At 52.9% G+C, this 19,250-nt stretch overlaps 1 protein-coding gene across 2 annotated transcripts in view; it reads left to right on the top strand.

The window, feature by feature from the left end:
* Nucleotides 1-2,904: 2,904 nt before the first annotated feature.
* ITGA3 (integrin subunit alpha 3) overlaps nt 2,905-19,250 on the top strand; it is a 31,326-nt gene continuing 14,980 nt past the window's right edge. The window contains exons 1-8 of one of the 2 annotated variants that reach the window (XM_049860217.1): nt 2,905-2,922; nt 3,372-3,579; nt 11,387-11,514; nt 11,839-11,918; nt 14,117-14,366; nt 16,346-16,432; nt 16,856-17,063; nt 17,536-17,732. In XM_049860217.1, coding sequence (XP_049716174.1) covers nt 3,374-3,579; nt 11,387-11,514; nt 11,839-11,918; nt 14,117-14,366; nt 16,346-16,432; nt 16,856-17,063; nt 17,536-17,732 — 1,156 coding nt within the window. In that variant the 5' untranslated portion in view covers nt 2,905-2,922; nt 3,372-3,373. Of the gene's footprint in view, nt 2,931-3,371; nt 3,580-11,386; nt 11,515-11,838; nt 11,919-14,116; nt 14,367-16,345; nt 16,433-16,855; nt 17,064-17,535; nt 17,733-19,250 lie in introns of both variants that reach the window. The other variant, XM_049860216.1, reaches the window with a different exon arrangement.

The following is a 19,250-nucleotide window of genomic DNA, read 5'->3' as shown; positions in this document are numbered from 1 at the left end:
ATGTTGCCATTCTTCTCGCTGGGAAAACTTCACTCCAAATCAGGCTTCGACTTTTGCCTTTCTTCTATCCCGAGGCTCCTTCTTGCTAGTCCTTTTTTTCTCCAACCTTATTTAGACACTCCTCTTCCAGGAAGCCTGCCCTGACCTTCCCTGACCCTACAGCAGAGCCCATGGTTTGCATGTTATTCCCGTGTCCTGTTTCTCTGTCTCTGTCTGCATTCCTGGGTGGGTCCCCTCTCCATGAGGAAGAGCTAACATGAAACCAACTGAGGCATGAGATGAGGCTGTGGATGATAATGGACTGAAGCCAGTGGAGTTCAGACCTTTGAGGTGAACTTGGTGCTTCTCTTTCTGCATCTCTCCGGCTCAGACCCTTCCAGTCTCTGTGTCTCCCTCCACCCTCATTCCAGCCCCCAGATCTGTCTGACACTCCCCCACATTCCTCAGCATGAGCCCTCTACCTACCAGTCGCCCCTGCTCCCACCCCCACATTCTCTCTAGACACTCTGCTGGAGTGGAAAAACCAGCCCTCAACCCTTTCCTGCCCCAGCTCCAGGATCGGACATGCTGATCATTCTTGTTTGGGATGGCCAAAGAGATAAAGACTGGCATGGTGTCAATCTGTCATCCCAGGACTCTCAGAGATGTTTCAGATACGACCCCTGTCCACACTGGGTGTCCATGTTGGACCCCTGCCCATCTGGCCCTGGCTGGCTCCTATTCTGCAGGAAGGAGGTGAAAGAACAGCAGCCAACCAGAGGGAGGGCAAAGGCTACAGGTCATCTTCCTGTTCCTTGACCCCAGGTGTCTCCTAACCTCTAGAGGCCCTGGGGGATCCAAGAGGGACCAGAGAAAGGCTGCATGGCTCTGAGAGTTACAGCTCAGGAACAAATGCTCTCTGAAGGGCAGACAAGGACGAGTGTCCTCTCCCCAAACACCACACAAAAAGCTGTTATCGCAGCTGTTTTTGTTTAGGTGTGTCTGGCCATCTGGCCAACATCTGCCTAGAGTTTGTCACTTAAAGACACAGCTGTGCTCAGCAGCTTTCAGTCCTAGCTCTACCGCCCACAAGCTGCGTGACCTTGGCCATCCAGGTAACCTTCAGAGCCTCCATTTCCGCTAAGTCAAATGAGGACGATAACCCTGACCTCACAGGGATGCCAGGAGGATGAAATGAGAGTCAGAATATGAAATGATTCATAAACTGTAAAATTAGACTCTGGGCTTTATATCTAATTTCGTATTCATAATTCTTTTTCTTAAAGAGAGCCCCCAAATTGTACAAGCTTCAGGCCTCACCAAACCTGGATCTGCCCTGAGCATTGTACAAATGTTAATTATTAGCGTAAGTGGTTAAGAAAAAGGACTCCAGGGTCGGATAACACAGGATCAGAACCCTACCTCTATGGCCTTCACCAAGCTCCTTAACCTCCGTGAAGTTCAGTTTCCTCATCTTTAAGATGGCAATAACACGTTCCCTTCCTGTTATCAGGAAGGGCCAGTCCCTGGAGAAGGACATCCTGCTTGATAAAGTACAGGGTCAGAGAAAAAGAGGAAGGCCCTCAACAAGATGGATTGACACAGTGGCTGCAACAATGAGCTCAAACATAGCAACAATTGTGAGGATGGCGCAGGAGTGGGAAAGGCTTCATTTGTTGTGCATAGGGTCGCTATGAGTGGAACCTACTCGATGTCACCTAACAACAACCACAGAAATGGAGATAACACCTCAGAGATCATTTTGAGGATTTAATGACTTTTGTAAAGCACTTAGCATAGTTCCCACCGTATAACTGCTTAATGCATGGTATGTTTCTCCTTATTATTATAAACTCCCAGACATTGGGGCTGAAGGCTGAATTTCAAGGGAGTGGACACTGAGGGATAGACTCCTGGACCAAAATAAGAAAGCATCTTTAGCCAAGAGAAGAATGCTCAGAGAATGATGGGTCTTTGTGCTGCAATAATGGAAATCTGTGTTAGACTCAAAGTACATAGCGACCTATTGAAGTTCCCTTCCAGTTTGATCTTTTCCCCATAACCAGACCTTTGGGCCACACCCACCTATCTCTACCCGGCGCTTCCCACTACACCTGTGGTGGCTCAGCGTCCTCACTCAGTCTCCAAACGTTCAACCCAAACCTGGATGGGAGGAGGAGACTCTTGGGATTCTGCCAGGCTGGGCCCTGAAAGCAGGAGTGACTGAGAAATGGATACAGTCTGGGCCAGGCTCCACCGCCTTGAAGTGCCATCGAAGGAGAAGCTCCACACCGACAGGTTTACAAGGGATATCCGAGGACGCAGCCCTCTTGGGAAAATGCTGTCTGGCTGCTAATTATAATTAGCAATTATTGATGTTTGGTTGTTAACACTGCTAAATATCTGTCTGGCTTTGCCGAGGGCCTATTCCCGGTCAGAGGGGTGGGCCAGAGAAATAAATCTCGACCAGGAAGTCCAAGAGGCTGGGTGCGAAAAGGAACTTCCAGAGACCGCTAGCCACGTCTCAGGGACTCACAGCGCCGCAGAGGCGACCCCAGCACTCCCGGCAGGCGCGCGCGGACGTCGGTTCCCAGACGCGCCAACGCCGGCGCTCTCCGGCGGTCAGATCGAGGTGGCTGCAACTGGAACGGCGTTTTCAGCAGTGGTAGCAGCCGCAGCAAAGCGGCGGGACAAATCCTACCTCCGGCCCCGACAGTCCAATCCATTTTGCTTGGAAGAAGACGCTTCCTGGGAGCAGCAAGGCGCGGGGAGGGGAAATCCAAGCCTTTGAGGGCCCCCGGACAGGTGTTTGGGGGGGAGGGCGGAGTCGGGGAAGGGAGGATGAGGAGGGAGGGGCGGTGCTGCCCCTTTAAGAGGCGGTGGCCGAGCCGGGATCTTTTCTCTTTCCCCGGAAGGAAAGCGGAGCCGGGCTGGGCGCGCAAGGTGGGGAGGTGCGAGGCTGGGCGTGGGAAGGCGGGGCGCGCGCGGGGGAGACCCCTCCCTCCCGTCCTTCTGGTGGTGGACCGGTCCGCCGACCCAGATCTGCTGCCGACCCAGATCTGCCGCCGAGCCCGGATCGAAGGCGACAGCGCGGCCAAGGGGGCGCGGCTGGGACAAGCTGGGAGGCCGGGGGCCCGGGGCGAGAAGCGGTGACCCTGTGTAGGGGGAGACAGGAGACTAGATCCGCGGGCGGAGCAGAGGGATCGGGGAGCGCTGACCCTGAGCGGACGTGAAGGACCAGGGCTGGGAGCAGGGAACTGATCAGTACCGCAGGCGCAACGACGCGGAGGGCCCGAGTGTCCCGGGCTGCACCCGGAGCAGGTGGAACGGGTCCTCCCTCCCAGCTCCGCTCTCTCACGCGCTTTCGCCCGGCCCCGGTCTCCCGCTCGCAGCCATGGGCCCCGGCCTGCGCCGCGCACCCGGTGCCCCGAGCCCAATGCTCTGCGCCCTCGCCTTGATGGTGGCCGCCGGCGGCCGCGTCGCCTCCGCCTTCAACCTGGACACCCGATTCCTGGTGGTAAAGGAGGCCAGGAACCCGGGCAGCCTCTTCGGTTACTCGGTCGCCCTCCATCGGCAGACCGAGCGGCAGCAGCGCTACCTGTAAGTGTGGCTGGCGGGGGTGGGGGAGGGAGTGTGTGTGTTGTGGGGTACCGATCAAGAGCGGATTCGGAACCCTGGGCCCGCATACTTCCAGGCCTGCTACCGCCGAACCCTGCGAACGGAGGGGTTAAGTGGCAGGGAGCCGGATAGCCCTCCGGCTGGTGTTGGGCGGGAAACTGAGGGATTGGGTGTGGGGTGAGGGACAGTCGTCATTGGCAAGTGCTGACCGGGCCACAACGTGCCTAGGCGGAGCCTCCTTGGCCTTTAGACCTCTCCTGAGAGCGGAAGTGGGGTCTTCGCTGCTGAGTGTCTTTCCGTTCTGTGAACCAAGCGCTGAGCAATAGCCTCTTCTTCCAGAGCTGGGAGCTGGGGCAAACTGCAAGATAAACACCTAGTGGGACCCCTCTTCCCCCCCAACACACGCACATGGAAAGTACCTATGGACATATGCATTTAAACCCACTTCCTCCGCTCCTGACACCTCGAATTTAGTCTGTGGCCACTCAGCCAGCCACACCCTCTGCAGAGCCAGACTGGAGGGCCTCCTCCACCACCACCTGGGGGTTGGAGGGTGAGATGATGGGTAAATCTGGGCGGTTGGAAATGTCAAAGCGCCCAAGCAGACCCCTTAAGGTTGTGGGGAGTAGATGAGAGAGGAGGGGCTGCCCCAACTTCTACTCATCTCCTGCCCTCCCCCCACACACAGCCAGCAGTGGCGCTCTCCCCACCAGACATCATCCCGGCATTCCACAGATTCATGTTGAATCTTCAACCCTGAGTGTGTTTGTTTTGGTTTGAAGAGGGAAATGGTGTTTTTCTCTTTCTTCTGGTCTCCTTCCCCAACAGCTGCAAGAAGAAGGAGAGGGAGGAGCTAGACATAGGGAACAGAGGGGAAGGAGATTGCAACCAGCTGCTTGCCACCCCCCCATTCCCACCACACACACACACACATACACGCACACACATGCGCAGGCACATACGAGCACACACACATGCCCAGAGGGACATGTCTAGGTCTGGGAGGTTTCTCTGCCATGGGCTTCGAGCATGCTGAGGTTGGCAGTTGGGGGAAGAGGCATCTAGAGGAGGTGAGGCTGCCCAGCGAAGGCCAGTAGTTAGGACAGGCCAGGCAGGTCTCACCCACCTCTTTGGGCTGAGTGACCTGGCAGGAGTCTACCCCTACCTGGCCTCTCACTCACTACACTGAGCTAGAGGATGTGGTCAGATCAAGGGTGTCTTAAAATTCCTCCCAGTTCTGCCTGGAGCCTGTAGAAACTGAAGGAAGCTTAGAATGTTCAAAGTCCAAGCTCTGCCACAGCCTTGGCCCCTGCCCTGCGGGCCCAGCCCCTGCCCTGCCTGCCTACCTGGACTTGGCTTCAACTCTGTCCAGCTTCTGCAGAGGCTGCAGCTGCCACACCCTACCCAGCTTGGCCCCAGCAGCTGAGATGTGGCCTTGGCCACTCCTCCATTTTTTTTGAGACCCTAAGTGACCATTGGAAACCCTGGTGGCGTAGTGGTTAAGTGCTATGGCTGCTAACCAAAAGGTGGGCAGTTCAAATCCTCCAGGCGCTCCTTGGAAACTCTATGGGGCAGTTCTACTCTCTCCTATAGGGTCGCTATGAGTCGGAATCGACTCGATGGCACTGGGTTTAGTTTTTTGGTTTTAGGTGACCATCAGCGTAAGTTTCTATATTGGTGCTCTCTCTACACCTGCCCAGAAAAAAATTTGATTTGACTTGATGCTGAATCTGCACAAGGAAGCAAAAAATCTGAGTGTAAATTATTCTGTACCCACCCCCTTTGCTGTGTGACCTTGAGCAAGATATTTCCCTTCTCTGGGCCAGTTTTCCCCAGAGGGGTTGGACCTGGATCCATATATTCCTTCCCACCTCTGTTGTTCTATGGGAGGCAACTTGACGTTGTGGACGGAGAAGAGGCTTGGGAGTCCCAATGCCAGTGAGCTGTCTGGGGTCTATCCCTAATAACTAAGCCTGAATGCCGCCGTATATCTGTGGGGGTGGGGAGTGGACAGCACCCTTTCTCATGGGGTGGTACCAGATGCCATCAGGTCGATGCCGACTCCTGGTGACTCCACGTGCGTCAGAGTAGAGCTGTGCTCTGGTTTTCAGTGGCTGATTGCCAGGACTTCCTTCTGAGGTGCCTGTGGTTGGGTTCAAGCCACCAACCTTTTGGTTAGTAGCCCAGCCCTTCACCAATCTTGATGTGGTGATGTTGTTGTTGTTATGGGCCATCAAGTCGATTTCAACTCCTAGCGACCCCATGTGACAGATTAGAACTGCCCCGTAGGGTTTTCTAGGCTGTAATCTTTATAGAAGCAGATCACCAGATCTTTGTTCCGCAGAACCTCTGGGCAGGTCTGAACCACCAACCTTTCAGTTGACAGCTGAGGTGAGAGTGTAGTTTAATAAAACAATATGTCTAAAGGGCTCTGAACAGCTTATATCTCCAGGGAGTGCTGAAGGCCCTTGTGTCAAGGCCAAGTCTCTGATGCACTCCCATTACTCACCAACCTCACCCAAGATGGTTCAGCGGAGGGGTTCTGCTTCTCTTCCTTGAGGGCTAGTGATGACAACTAGGCCTGACAAGAGCCCAAAAGGTTCTAAAGCTAATTGTTTGCTGCTTTCTGAACATCTGAGAGGCAGGCAGTTCTAGGTAAAGTTCTGGGTCCCTCCTTGGGTACCCTCTGTCTTTCCCAGTAGTGGTTCTATATCTTGGCCCATCTCATTGAATTCTGCCCCTTAGCCCTTTGCGAGAGCCAGCTGGACCAGCTGGGCATAGCTGGATTTAGCTGCAATCAGCTGTGTAGCCAGATGTGAACAGCTGCTTCGGTGCTAAGCTCAGGGGAACTAGCAAGTCAAGCTGCAGCCTCATCTTCTATTAGCCTCAAGGTTCCTTGAAGAAAGGGGGAGAGCTCAGGGTCCTGAGTAGGCTCGTAGCCTGGGGGGCTCATGGAAGGTTTTCAAGAGATGAAGGAACCCCTGAAATTATATGCAAAACCATGTGTGTTGGTGCATTCTTCTGGTGTGGGCCGTGGGGGGGCGGTGGGGAGTACAGCTTTCCTCATATTCTCTAAGACGGTCTCATTCCAGAAATGGTCGAAACTGCAGAAACGTGGACCCTCTTTGCTGCCCCATTACCTTCACCTCTGGACTGGGGCTCTCTGCCCATGACACCGGAGGCTCACCCCAACCCAGGCCCCATCGCCCAGTCTCTGGGAGTGAGGGGTGAGGAGCAGGGCTGAGGACTAAAATGCTGAGGGCTCCTGGGGAAGGAGAGGGACTATTCCTCAGGGGAGTGGTTACTGACTGTCCCCCCACCCCCCCACAGCTGCTTTGGGAATCCAGGTGTCCTGGTCTGGCCTGACCTCGTGGGCTATGGGGGATGCCTTTGGGCCCTCTCTTCCTTTCATCCCTGCCTGGAAGTGAGGGTGTCTGGAAAGACTGGGGGCAGGGTGGCTGTGGCTCCTGTAAGATGAGGTCATACCTGAGGTGGGCAGGAGCCAGACTTACCTGCTGTGCTCTCCCAAAACATGTTTCCCTGGGCACGGCCGGCACCTGGCATTCTCTGAGGCTCGTGCCAGGCAGAAATGGGCCCAGCGGCTGTGGCTGCCGCCAGAAGGCCTTCATGTGCAGTGCCCTTTCCCTTTGACCAGTCCAGGCCAAGGGCTTTAAACTGGGTAGGAGGTTGGGGAATCTAATCATTGTAGAAAAAAAAAAAGTGAAAGGGGCTTGGTCAGAACTCAACAAAGGCAGAAGAGAAATGTCCGTTGCAGCAAGAGAGATTGAGGTTAGATGACAGGAAGAACTTTCTAGGAGGTCAAATATGGGTGGAAAAAAACACTAAAGATCCAGGGAGAGGGAAAAGAAATGAAAAACAAAAAAAAAAAACAACCCAGCGTTGTTCTATTTTATCAGAGATTTGGGCCCAGGCTTTTCTCCCTTCCTCTGTCTCTCATTCTCTCTCTCCCTCCAGCTTGGTGCTTTGGTTTGAGGGCTGAGTCACCCGTGGAGAGAGGGGGCTGAGTGGGCAGTATAAGGAGGTGTAGGGGGAGGATGGAGAGGGCTGCAGTTTCAGCTACCATAGGAGCAGCCTCTGGGGAGATGGTTAATTATGGAAGCAGGATTGGCACCGAGCTGAGAGGTCCAGGATCCAAGAGCTGCCCCACCACTCTGGGACTCAGAGCTGGAGCAAGCTCCCTCCCCAACCTGCTTCCTGGCCTGGGAGGGAGGGGGCTAGAGACCTTGGAAGTAAGGCATGTGGGGGCCCACTGGCCTGAGTGCTGGGTCCTTTTTTTGCCACCACCTTTGCTTAGGCCAAGTAAACAAAAATTCTTCCCATTAGAACCACTCCAGCGTCTCCCTAAAGGGAGATGAAGGAATCTGGGAAGTTGATCTTATAGGCCATTTCTCAGAGCACCACCCACCCCAGTGTCCTCCCAGGGAGCCTTCTCTTTGGGGTGAGCCAACCTGGTGCCCTGAGCTCTCCTGGGCCCCATTCCCCAGCCTTTTCTGATTCTGCTGCTTTTTGCTGGGCTGTTACATTAGCTTTGAACTGCCCTGGGAGGAGTGATGGGGCAGGGGTGAGGGAGTGCTTTCCCGGAACGCAGAGCTCTGGGGGCTCCCTAGGGGCCAGGAGAAGCTGTGGGCCTGGAGCCAAAGGAGAGTGTAAGGAGGCAGCTGTTTGAAAGCCCTTAAGAGGTCATTTCACCCATCCCCCTGCCCCCAAGGGGCTTCTACTCCCACCCAGCCCAGCCTGAGATGGGAGAAGGTTGATCCCATTGCTTTTCTTCCTTGCTCCCAGGCCCAGGCATCGCTCAGCTTAGCCTCCCTCCTGACTGCTGATGGAGAGCTGGCTTAGTGGTAGTCTGGGAAGCCAGGTCAGCTTCTGGACTCTGGGCTGAACCAGACCCAACAGCGGGTAGCAGAGGTGTTAGTTTGCATATTAATTTACATGGTATTTGCATATCAGTAAGATCCCTCACCCCCCCACCCCCCCCCACACACCCCTGTCTGTGGCCAAGGAAACTGGACCTGACTCTTTCCAACACCCTCTTCCCCCATCCGCGCAAAGTCCTCTGGCTGTAGACCCTTTGGATGCTGGGCTGGGAGCCAGAGGGCCTTAAAGGGCCTCTGAGCGGGCCAAGTAGGAGCTAAAAATACTCTAAGGGGTGTGGGGAGGGGGGCTCCCTATGGAATCTCTGGGGAGGGAGGGGCCTAGGATATGGGGCTGGAACTTGGGCCCTGGCCCTGCGTCACACCCCATCGGTGGGCACAAAGCTAGTGCGGGGCTGGGGAGGGTATAGGCGATGAGGGCATTTATTTCAATTGAGTTCTCACTTACATCAAGCTCTGTCTGCTCAATACCCCAGGAGGCTGAGGTGGGGTGGGGTGGGGGGCTGTGCTCAGCCTACTCCTGCTCCAACAACTTGGGCTGGGCAGCTTCAACAGCCACAGGTGCAGACACTGCCATTGCATGGAAAGCCCCGGAATGCAACCTGAGCTCATTGTAGCTAGCCCCCATCTACCACTTCCTGCCAAACCTGAGCATCCCCAAGACTGACGCTAGCTAGGTGCAAGTGTCCCCCAGCCCCACTTTAGTGATAGTTGGACGTCCTTAGGCAGTGGAAGGCTGACTTAGGTCCCATCCTTTCCTCCCTGTAAACAACTGAACTAGTCTGTTCTTTTTCTCTGCTCCAGGTTTCCTAAACTGGGGGGCAGAGATTCCTAGAGGAAGTCCAGGGGCCATGCTAGGACCCATCCTGGCGCCACAAGAAACCAGAACCATGTTGGCCATGGCTTCGTAATTCCAAGGCCCTTTCCCAGAATGAACCCATTTGCTCTCCCAACAACCCTGCTGTCCCTGTTTTATAGATGAGGCACTCAAGTCTCAGAAAGGAAAGGAAATTGCCCCTTGATGCAGGACAAAGCCTAGAACCAGGTGTTCCTCTCCCATGGGCCTGGTGCTGGCCTCTCTCATGTGTCAGGCACACCAGGGGGCTGATGTCCGTGGGTGGCCAGGCACTCTCCTCAGCCCAGACAGAGGGTGATTAACTGGGCCTGGTTGGCTTGCTGGCGTCTAGCCAGCCTCCCTGACCGGCACTCCTAACACTGCCCTGCTTGGAGAAGCTGCACCCTGCTCCCAGGAATACTTCCCCAGGGAGAGGACTGAGCTTCAGATGTGAGGTGCAGGCAGAGGCCCCGCCCCCTCCCAGCACCCCCAGGCAGTGCATTCCTGACACCCAGTGGGCGGAGGCACCCCAGGCCCCAGCATGCCCAGGCCCTGTCCTGCCCACTCCTAGCAACCCTCACTCACAGGGCCCAGGCGGGAGCTGCAGGCGGGCTGTGGCTTGGCACTGCCCCAGGAGGCTAGGTCCACCAGGATGGAGATGGGGGGCAGGGGGGAACCTAGCAGAACATTGAGAGGCTGCAGAGAGAAAGCAAGGGATGGTGGGTAAATCTGGATTCTCAAATCATGGGTGCACAGCATTTGGGTGCATATTAAATTTGTAGGTCCTGGGTGATGAAAAATTTGGGAGTGGATAAGGGTAATGGTTAACCACCATGATGAACATAACTAATGCCCCTGAACTGTATATGTTAAGATTGTTGAAATGCAATGTTTTGTTGTATATTTACCATAGGGGGAAAAAAAAAATGTAGGTCCTAGGGCTCCGCTCCCAGATTCCATCCATGGGCTGAAGAACTGGCCTTTTTAACAAATATCTCAGGGATGTCTGATGCTGGTGGTCCATGGACTGTCCTTTGAGATATTATTTCAAGGATAATCCTCTGTTTCCCCCAACCCCTGTTTGCCCCTCTGGGATAGAATGGGTTACCAGGGCAATGTGGCATCCTGCTGGGGCCGGGGCCCTCAGCACCCTTGTAGGGACTTGCAGTCAGTATCCCCAAAGATGGGCTCTGGGCAGACTGGAGGGAAGGTGATAGTCCTTGCCGACCCCCACCCTCATGCCCACCCACTGGGAACTCTGCCCTGGGGCCACATTGTCCAAAGTGTCAGATGCCCACTCCCCACCCTATACCTTGTGGTCCTATCTTAAAGTGGGGGAGGAGGGTTGGACATCGCCCAGATCACTTAGGGGCCCAGGCCTCCTTGATCTAAGTCCTCAGGTGACTAAGCGAGGAAGGACCCAGGCATTGGACAACCTGCCCTACCCCCTCACGAGGTTCTCACCTCCGGCCCCAGGATTTGAACCCTGTGCCAGGATTCCTCCAGTCTTGCTGTCTTCTGGTCTACATTCATCTCAAAGGCCAAAGCATTCCTTCCCAAACCCAAATCTGAACATGTCACTCTCTTGCTTAAAATCCCTTCATGGCTCCCCCAGGGCCCTTCCGGCCCTGGCCACTGTCCCTCCCTGATGTTCCTGGCCTCCAGCTATCTCCAGGGCTCTGCAGATCCCTGAATCACCCTGCTTGCTCATGCTTCCTGGCCCTTGTACATGCCCATCCTTTGCCTAAAGTGCCCTTCCTCCCCTTCTTCACCTGGTGAACCCTAGTCCTCATCCTCAGACCAGGGCCATCTCTTTTGGGGGTCTCCCTGACTGCTCCCCTCTCATGGTGTATGTCCCGCGGGTGTCTGTTTCCTTGCCTGCCTCCCCCTACCCTGGACATTCCATGAAGTCAGGGGCTGGGGTCCATTCATCTCTGCACCTCCAGAGCCTGACACAGAGCCGAGCATAGCAGATACTCATAAACATGCGTTGAACAGTAGTTGTTTGAAAGAGACCATGTGGAGTCTGAACGCAGCCCCCATGCTTCCCCACCCGCAGGCTCCTGGCTGGTGCCCCCCGGGATCTTGCTGTGCCTGATGGCTACACCAACCGGACCGGTGCTGTGTACCTGTGCCCACTCACTACCCAAAAGGATGACTGTGAGAGGATGTCCATCGAGGAGAAAAGTGAGGGGAAGGGGCAGGGACAAGGACTGGGTCAGGAGCCTGGTGGGGTGGGCGGCACTCAGAAGAGAGATCAGGCGGGCTTGTGCAGTTTCTAGTCACTTTTTGTCCAGCTAGGAAGAGGGAGCCTGAAAGGAGAGTGGAACTGAATGGGGTTTTATGAGATTTGTGGAGCTCAGATGAATGATGGGCTAGGAAGGGAAATGGGGAGGGCTGCCCTATTGGGATACAGGGTCTGAGAGGGACCAGCTCCTGCCCTGAGGAGGCTCTGGGCACTGGGAGCATGGGGCAAGGTGCCTTGGCTCATGATTCCTCCCATGCACACAGGTGACCCTGACCATCACATCATTGAAGACATGTGGCTCGGGGTGACTGTGGCCAGCCAGGGCCCTGCGGGCAGAGTCCTGGTAAGTGGGCACTCGTCCCTGGCTCCCTGCTCCCACCCCCAGCCCTCTTCCTTGGCTCCCAGGGGCTGAGGAGGGAAGCAGAGGGCTGGAGAGGGTCTTTAGTGTGTGTGCTGGGGCCTTGGTGAGTGTCCCTATCTGTGGCTGTGTCTGTCTGTGCATGGTCTCCAGCTGTACCACTTGATAGGTGTGTGTCCCTTGCTGTCTGCATTCCTGGGAGTTGAGGGGGCAGGCAGGATGGTCTGGCATTCTCCCAGGGCGGGCACAGCCTGGGTCCTGTCTAAATCACCCACTTCTCCCTGCCACCCCCCCTCCCCCCGCCACTGGGTGCTCACCCATCGTGGGAACGAACTAAGGGAGCTGTGAGGAGGAAAGGGCAGAGAAGGCCTCAGGCACTCAGCCCTGGCCAGCGCTCCTTCCTGGGAGGCAGGGGAACGGGTGGGCGTGGACGGAAGAGGTACAGCCCTGCTGACTGAGGCTCACTTGGGTCTGCTTTGGGGGCCATTCCCTGTTGTCAGTTGTCACCTCCTGCCTGCATTCCTTAGTACAGGCCTCTGGGCTCTCAATTTGAGTCCCAGAGGGATGATTTGTTGTTCATTTTTTAAATTGATGTAAAATTTACATATAGCAAAATGCAGATTTTGTTCCAGTAGGTTTTGACAAATATATACTCCAATATGAGCAACATCCAATAAAGATATAGCATATTTATATCACTCTAGAAAGTTCTCTTGTGCCCCCTTCCTGTCAATTGCCCATCCCAGTAGCCATCACTATTGGGATTTCTATCTCCTTTGGACACCATTTTAAGATCCAGGTTTACATTGGTTCATTAATGCCTTTCCTAGACCTCTGTTATGGATGGTTGCCGGATGCCATTTGAGGCTGGCTCTAAATCCTAGGGTCTTTAGCAGTTGTCTGCTCAACCATCTATTCGTTCGTTCAACAAATATTTAGTGAGCGCCTACTGTGTACCAAGCACTGTGCTGGCTCTGAAGACTCAGAAGTGGTTGAAGGCAGACTCACAGTTGGAGGCAGACATAAAAAAACAAGTAAACAAGAACTAAGCCTGGTTCTGGGTTTTGCCTGACCCCAGGCTGTTTTAAGGAGCGTTGGTGGCGCAACAGTTAAGTACGCAGCTGCTAACCAAGAGGTTCAAACCTACCAGCTGCACCAAGGGAGAAAAGAACTGATGACCTGCTCCATAAAGATTACAGCCTGGGAAACCCAAGGATGGGGCAGTTCTACTCTGTCCTGTAGGGTTGCTATGAGTCAGAATCGACTCCATGGCACACAACAACAGGCAAGTTACTTAATTCTTTGTGCCTTGGTTTCCTTATCTGTTCAAAAAAAAAAAAAAAAACAGTTGCCATGGACTCGATTCTGACTTACGGCAACCCACACTACGTGGGTGTGTGAGAGTGGAACTGTGCTCCATAGGGTTATCAGTGGCTGAGTTTTTGGAATCAGCTGCTGAAACCTAAAGGTTGGTGGTTCAAAGTCACCCAATGGCTTTGTGGAAGAAAGGCCTGGAAAACTGCTTTCCATAAAGATTACAGCCAAGAAAGTCTCATGGAGCAGTTTTACTCTATAACATGTGGGGTTGCTATGAATCGGGGGTTGACTCAAAGGGAGCTAACAACAGTAACAACAGATGTGAGATTTTAGGCAGGTTACTTAGCTCTCTGTGCCTTGGTTTCCTTATCTGTAAAGTGGGGAAAATAATTGTCCCTATTCCATAGAGTTGTTAGGAGGCTTAAGAGTGAATATGTGAAAAGAGCTTAGAACTGTGCCTGGCATATAGTAGGTACTCAGTAAATGTTAGCTGCTGTGACTGCTATTAGTACTTTAATAATGGTCTTTTCATTAAGAGGACAGGATCATCAGGGATCAGAGATGCAAGTTTTCTGATCTGCTGTGTAACTAGCTCCTTTTGGACCCATGAGCCTGAACCCTCACTGATTGTCAAATCTGTAAGCTGCTCTCAAATCCAGTAACTTTTGGCTTCCCAAAAAGTGTTCCCAGCCTTCAGAGCAGATTTCTGGATTCTAGAAAGCCACACAGGCATCACTGTGGGAAGAAAGAGAAGCCAGGAGACCTCCTCCAACTCCTGCCCCACAAAGCCAGAGGTGCACAGGACAAATGAGCTGGTCCCGGGGTCCCTGCTGTGGCTCAGGCTGTATGTGTTGGGGGGCCCCCAGGTCTGCGCCCACCGCTATACCCAGGTGCTGTGGTCGGGGTCGGAGGACCAGCGGCGCATGGTGGGCAAGTGTTACGTGCGGGGCAATGACTTAGAGCTGGACCGCGGTGATGACTGGCAGACCTACCACAACGAGATGTGCAACAGTAACACCGGCTACCTGGAGACGGGCATGTGCCAGCTGGGCACCAGTGGCGGCTTCACCCAGAGCACCGTGTATTTCGGGGCCCCTGGTGCCTACAACTGGAAAGGTGGGGGCCGTGGGGAAGGGGAGAAGGAGTAGAGACCACCCAGCCACTGGGACAGCCAGCCCAGACCTTCCACACTAAGAACAGAAGAGACAGGCCCTCTTGCCAATATTAAAGCCACCACTACTACCCCTATTTTAAAGCACCTACTATGTGCCAGGGGCCTTACACATATTATCTCAATTAATCTTTATAGTAGTCTTATGAGGCAAGTATTATACCCATTTTACAGAAAAGAAAACTGAGCCTTAATTATGTAAATTGCCCAAAGCCAACAGTAAGTCATGAAAACTGAATTGAAACTCAGGTCCAGCTGACTCTAGTTTAACCATTTAAAAATGTTTTATAAAAGTAAAATATGTTCCTGGCACAACAATGTATTGTATTTCAGGGCCACCATAATAAGTTACCACACTGGGTGGCTTAAAACAGCAGAAATTTATTCTTTCACAGTTCAGGAGGCCAGAAGTCCAAAATCAAGGTATCAGCAGGGCCATGCTCTCTCCCAGGGCTCTCAGGGAATCTGTTCCATGCCTCTCTCCCAGTTTCTGGTGATTGCAGACAATCCTTGGTGTTCCTTGGCTTGTAGCTGTATCATTCTAATCTCTGCCTCTGTTGTCATACGGCCTTCTCTGTGTGTCTAAATCTCCCTCTCCTTTCTCTTATAAAACCTGTTGCCATCGAGTCAATTCCAACGCATAGCAGCACCATAGGATAGAGTAGAACTGCCTCATGAGGTTTCCAAGGAGCAGCTGGTGGATTTGAACAACCAATCTTTTGGTTAGCAGTCGAACACTTAACCACTGCGGCCCACCCTAACCCAGTATGACCTCATCTTAACTTGATTACATCTTCAAAGACCCTATTTCCAAATAAGGTCATATTTTGAAATTCCAGGTGGACATGAGTTTTGAGGGGACGCTATTTAACCCAATACAACAACTGAATAGCACAGTAGGATTTGGTAAAATAAAAAATGCTCTCTTCTCCCACCCATCTCCCTAGGTCCATTTCTCCGTGGATCCTTCTATCTATTATTTTAGAATATATAGGTTGTTGTTTAGTTTTTGTTTTTTTAGCACAAACAGAATCACAATAAACATGTTGTTCTGTTACTTTCTCTTTTCAATTATCAATAAATTCTGGGAATTTTTTTTCATATCAATATATATAAAACCAAACCCATTGCCATTGAGTCGATTCCAATTCATAGCGACCCTACAGAGTGATCTTTTTAGGGATTTCCTTGTATCAAAAAACCCATGCTAGGAACCACCACGTTACACACCGCCTCTAAGGTATCTGATGGCTCATGTTCCCTTCATCCCTTTGCCTCTCTCTGCCACACAGGTTGTGGCAACAGGGACCCTTCTCCCTTTACCACACTCTATTGTTACAGAATCAACCAGCAAAGGGAGCCTCCACATCTCTTGACCAACAAGTAGTCTGGGGTGTGGTCACAGCCCTGGGCTCTCCTAAGTCTGAGGCACAGCCGGGCCTGACCCTCTTCTCTGGTCCTGTCTTCTGTCCCCTGGTCCATCAGTGCCTTGGAAGGGACGAGGGGCCACAGAGCAGCCCCAGGAGCAGGGGCCAGGCAGGCAGCCCAGAGTTTGAGGACAGGACAAGAAGAAGATAATGGTGTGGAGTCTGGCCTCAGTGTCTAGAGAGTGAGAGAAACATCATCTAGTACAGAAAGCATCAGGCCAGGACCCTAAATAAATGTATTCCAGCCATGTCTCTATAACTAGCTGTCCATGGGACTATGGGCAAGTCAGTTTCCCTCCCTAAGCCTCGGTTTTCTCATGTGCAAAATGGGGATCATTATTCTACATCATAGAATTGTTAAAGAAGTGACTTGCAAATGGCAAAGTGCTCAAAAATAAAAGGGGTTAGTATTATCTTTATGGGGTGGGGACAACTGGACATGGTGGAAGAAAGGGGTGGTGACTGGTGCCCTCCCCCCACCCTACATCCTTGTGAAGGAAACAGCTACATGATTCAGCGGAAGGACTGGGATTTATCAGAATACAGTTACAAGGACCCAGAAGACCAAGGAAACCTCTACATTGGTGAGTCTGGTTGGGGTGGCCCATGGGTAGTAGAGGGAGAAGGGGGCTCAGTCCCTGGCACACTGGGCCCCTTGCCTTCCATGTCTAGTGTAAGAGTGAGACCAGTGGATGGGGAGTGACTAGGGACATTCAGATTAACTAGCACACATTGATTGAGCACCATCTATATACCAGGCCCTATTCTCACCACCCAAGATGCAAAGTCCCTCACCCCATGGAGCTCACAGTCCAGTGTGCAGGCAGGACTCAAGGCTGAGGTGGGGTGCCACTACTGGGCATCCACAGTCCAGTTTTTTGCCCAACATGGACTAGAGGAATAGAGGAAATTGGAAGGGAGGTCCCGGGGGGGGGGGGGTGTGGGCCCAGGGCAGAGGGGGACAAAGTTTGCTGGGTCTTTGATTGATCGCCTTCACCACATCCCAGGGTACACAATGCAGGTGGGCAGCGCTATCCTGCACCCAACGGACATCACCATTGTGACTGGTGCCCCACGGCACCAACATGTGGGCGCTGTTTTCTTGCTGAGCCAGGAGGCAGGCGGAGACCTGCGGAGGAGGCAGGTGCTGGAGGGCACGCAGGTGGGCGCCTACTTTGGCAGCGCCATTGCCCTGGCAGACCTGAACAATGATGGGTGAGAGTCCGGGGAGGCCCTCAAGGGCCAGGGAGAGAGGTGGGATGGGGGACACATGCCCAGTCTGGGGCAGGGAGATAGAAGTTTGCGATTGTTCATTTGTTTACTGACTGTTTGCAGGGATTGGCAAGTCAACTCTGCATGTTGATTTGCAATCAGACTATGGGATTCTGGGTATTTGCATGTTATTTGCATGACACCTGCATTTGCTTGTCAGTGCCTGTCATTTGTGTGGCTCTGATGGATGTGGGCAGTTTGGGTGTGATCTGTGCCCACATGGCTTCTCTGTGGCATGTTTTCTATGTGGTGGGTCATACTGGCATTTCCATGTCCTTCCCATGACCTATGGCCAGAGGTGGCATTTGCACAGCTGTGTGCCTAGCAAATCATTCCTGTTATTGAGGCCCAATCATGCTCTATATTGAGGCCCAACCTCACACTTCCATCCATTTCTTCCTTCTCTCCTGTACAGGTGGCAGGACCTCCTAGTGGGTGCCCCCTACTACTTTGACCGTAAAGAAGAGGTAGGGGGTGCCATCTACGTCTTCATGAACCAGGCGGGCAACTCCTTCCCTGCCCAACCCTCCCTCCTTCTTCACGGCCCCAGTCGCTCAGCTTTTGGCTTCTCCATGGCCAGCATTGGTGACATAAACCAAGATGGGTTCCAGGGTATGAACCAGCACCTCCCCCCAGCGCACCCACTGACCAAGCACAGCTGTGTGCCAGGCTTGACAGGGTCCACAGAGGAAACAGTATATGGTCCTGGCCCTGGGGAGCCCACAGCCATACTAGAGAGAGGACATGCAGAAGGCGCAACGTGAGGCGAGCTCAGTAGACCTGGAGGAGTTTACAAACTGCTGGGCATCGAAGACTGGGTTGAGTTTTCACAAGAGAGGGACAGTGGGGTGCCAGATGAATGTGGGATACTTGTCTGGTGTGCTCAAATCTAGCGAATGTGGAGCGTTCCCATTAGAGATGAAGCTGGAGACGTAGTGAGGGGGTAGAGATGGAGGCTGTGAATGCCATGTAGAAGAACCGGGCTTTATATTCGGGTAATGGTGGGGGTATCCAATAAAAGTTTTGGTGCCTTGAAAGTTGATTCTAGAGGAGAGTATAGGATGGGTGGCAGAGGAGCAAGGCTAGAGATCAAGAAGGCAGTAAATCAGGTATGGGATGATAAGGGCTGGGACAAGGTAGTAGGAACCCTTGATACAGAGGATGTCACCAGTACTCTGCAGGACTTGGGACCAATCATACCTGGAGTGCAAGGGGTTGAGCTTAGTTGCAATGGGAGCACCTGGCTTATCTGTAAGTCACTTCTCTGACAACCTCAACTCCCCAGAACACAGCTGAGAACCAAAAGGAAGACAGGGGAGCCTCTGATGAGCCAAAATAGGCTCCAGAATGTTTACTCAAAAAGCCCACACACTTACTGATAAAAGAGTCATTTGGTTTCTACCTAGGACCTACTTTTCCTTTACAGACTTTTCTAATAAGCTTGGCTTTCTGGTTACCTAGGCCTTTTCAGATCCTAAGCAGCAAACTAGGAGTTCAGTAAAGTTTAAGAAGATAATAAAACATCTTGGACTTACTTGTGAAAATAATAGAAAAGTGACACGTCAACAAGTAAAGGTCACTATAGTGTTGTGATTAAAATCCCAGGCCCTGGTATTAGGCAGACATGGCCTCAAATATCCTCTTCTCTACTCATTAGCTGTGTGACTTAGGTTCTCTGAGTTTGTTTTCTCATCTATAAAGTGGATACAATAGTACCTACCCCACAGCACTCTTATGGGGATTAAATGTGATGAGTGTTTGAGAATCATCTGGCAAAGTCACAGTGGGTTACACCTCCTTTCCTGACTCTGCTGGTAAATGAGGCTTTACTTTATCACAAGTAGAGCCGAGGACTTCCGGATGGAGGTTGGTGGGGGAGACGGAACGCATCATGATAAGATGCCAGGCCAGTGGTCAGGAATCAGGTTTAGACCTGGCTGTGACATTAACTTGCTGTGTGACTTTGGTTAGTCACTTCCTCCCTTCTGGACCTCTTTCCACCTATAAAAGGAGGCCACTGGGCTCTGGATGGTCCTGGTTTTAGTCCTGTGCCACAGAGCTCTGTTCCTCTCCTGATGCTCTGAGCACCGCGTGGCCGGGGGAGGTCAATGCCGTGCTAGGCTCTCTGGC

Source organism: Elephas maximus, chromosome 19 (genome assembly GCF_024166365.1).
Source record: "Elephas maximus indicus isolate mEleMax1 chromosome 19, mEleMax1 primary haplotype, whole genome shotgun sequence".
Classification (NCBI taxonomy): domain Eukaryota; kingdom Metazoa; phylum Chordata; class Mammalia; order Proboscidea; family Elephantidae; genus Elephas; species Elephas maximus.
This window is presented reverse-complemented; position numbering and strand designations above follow the sequence as displayed.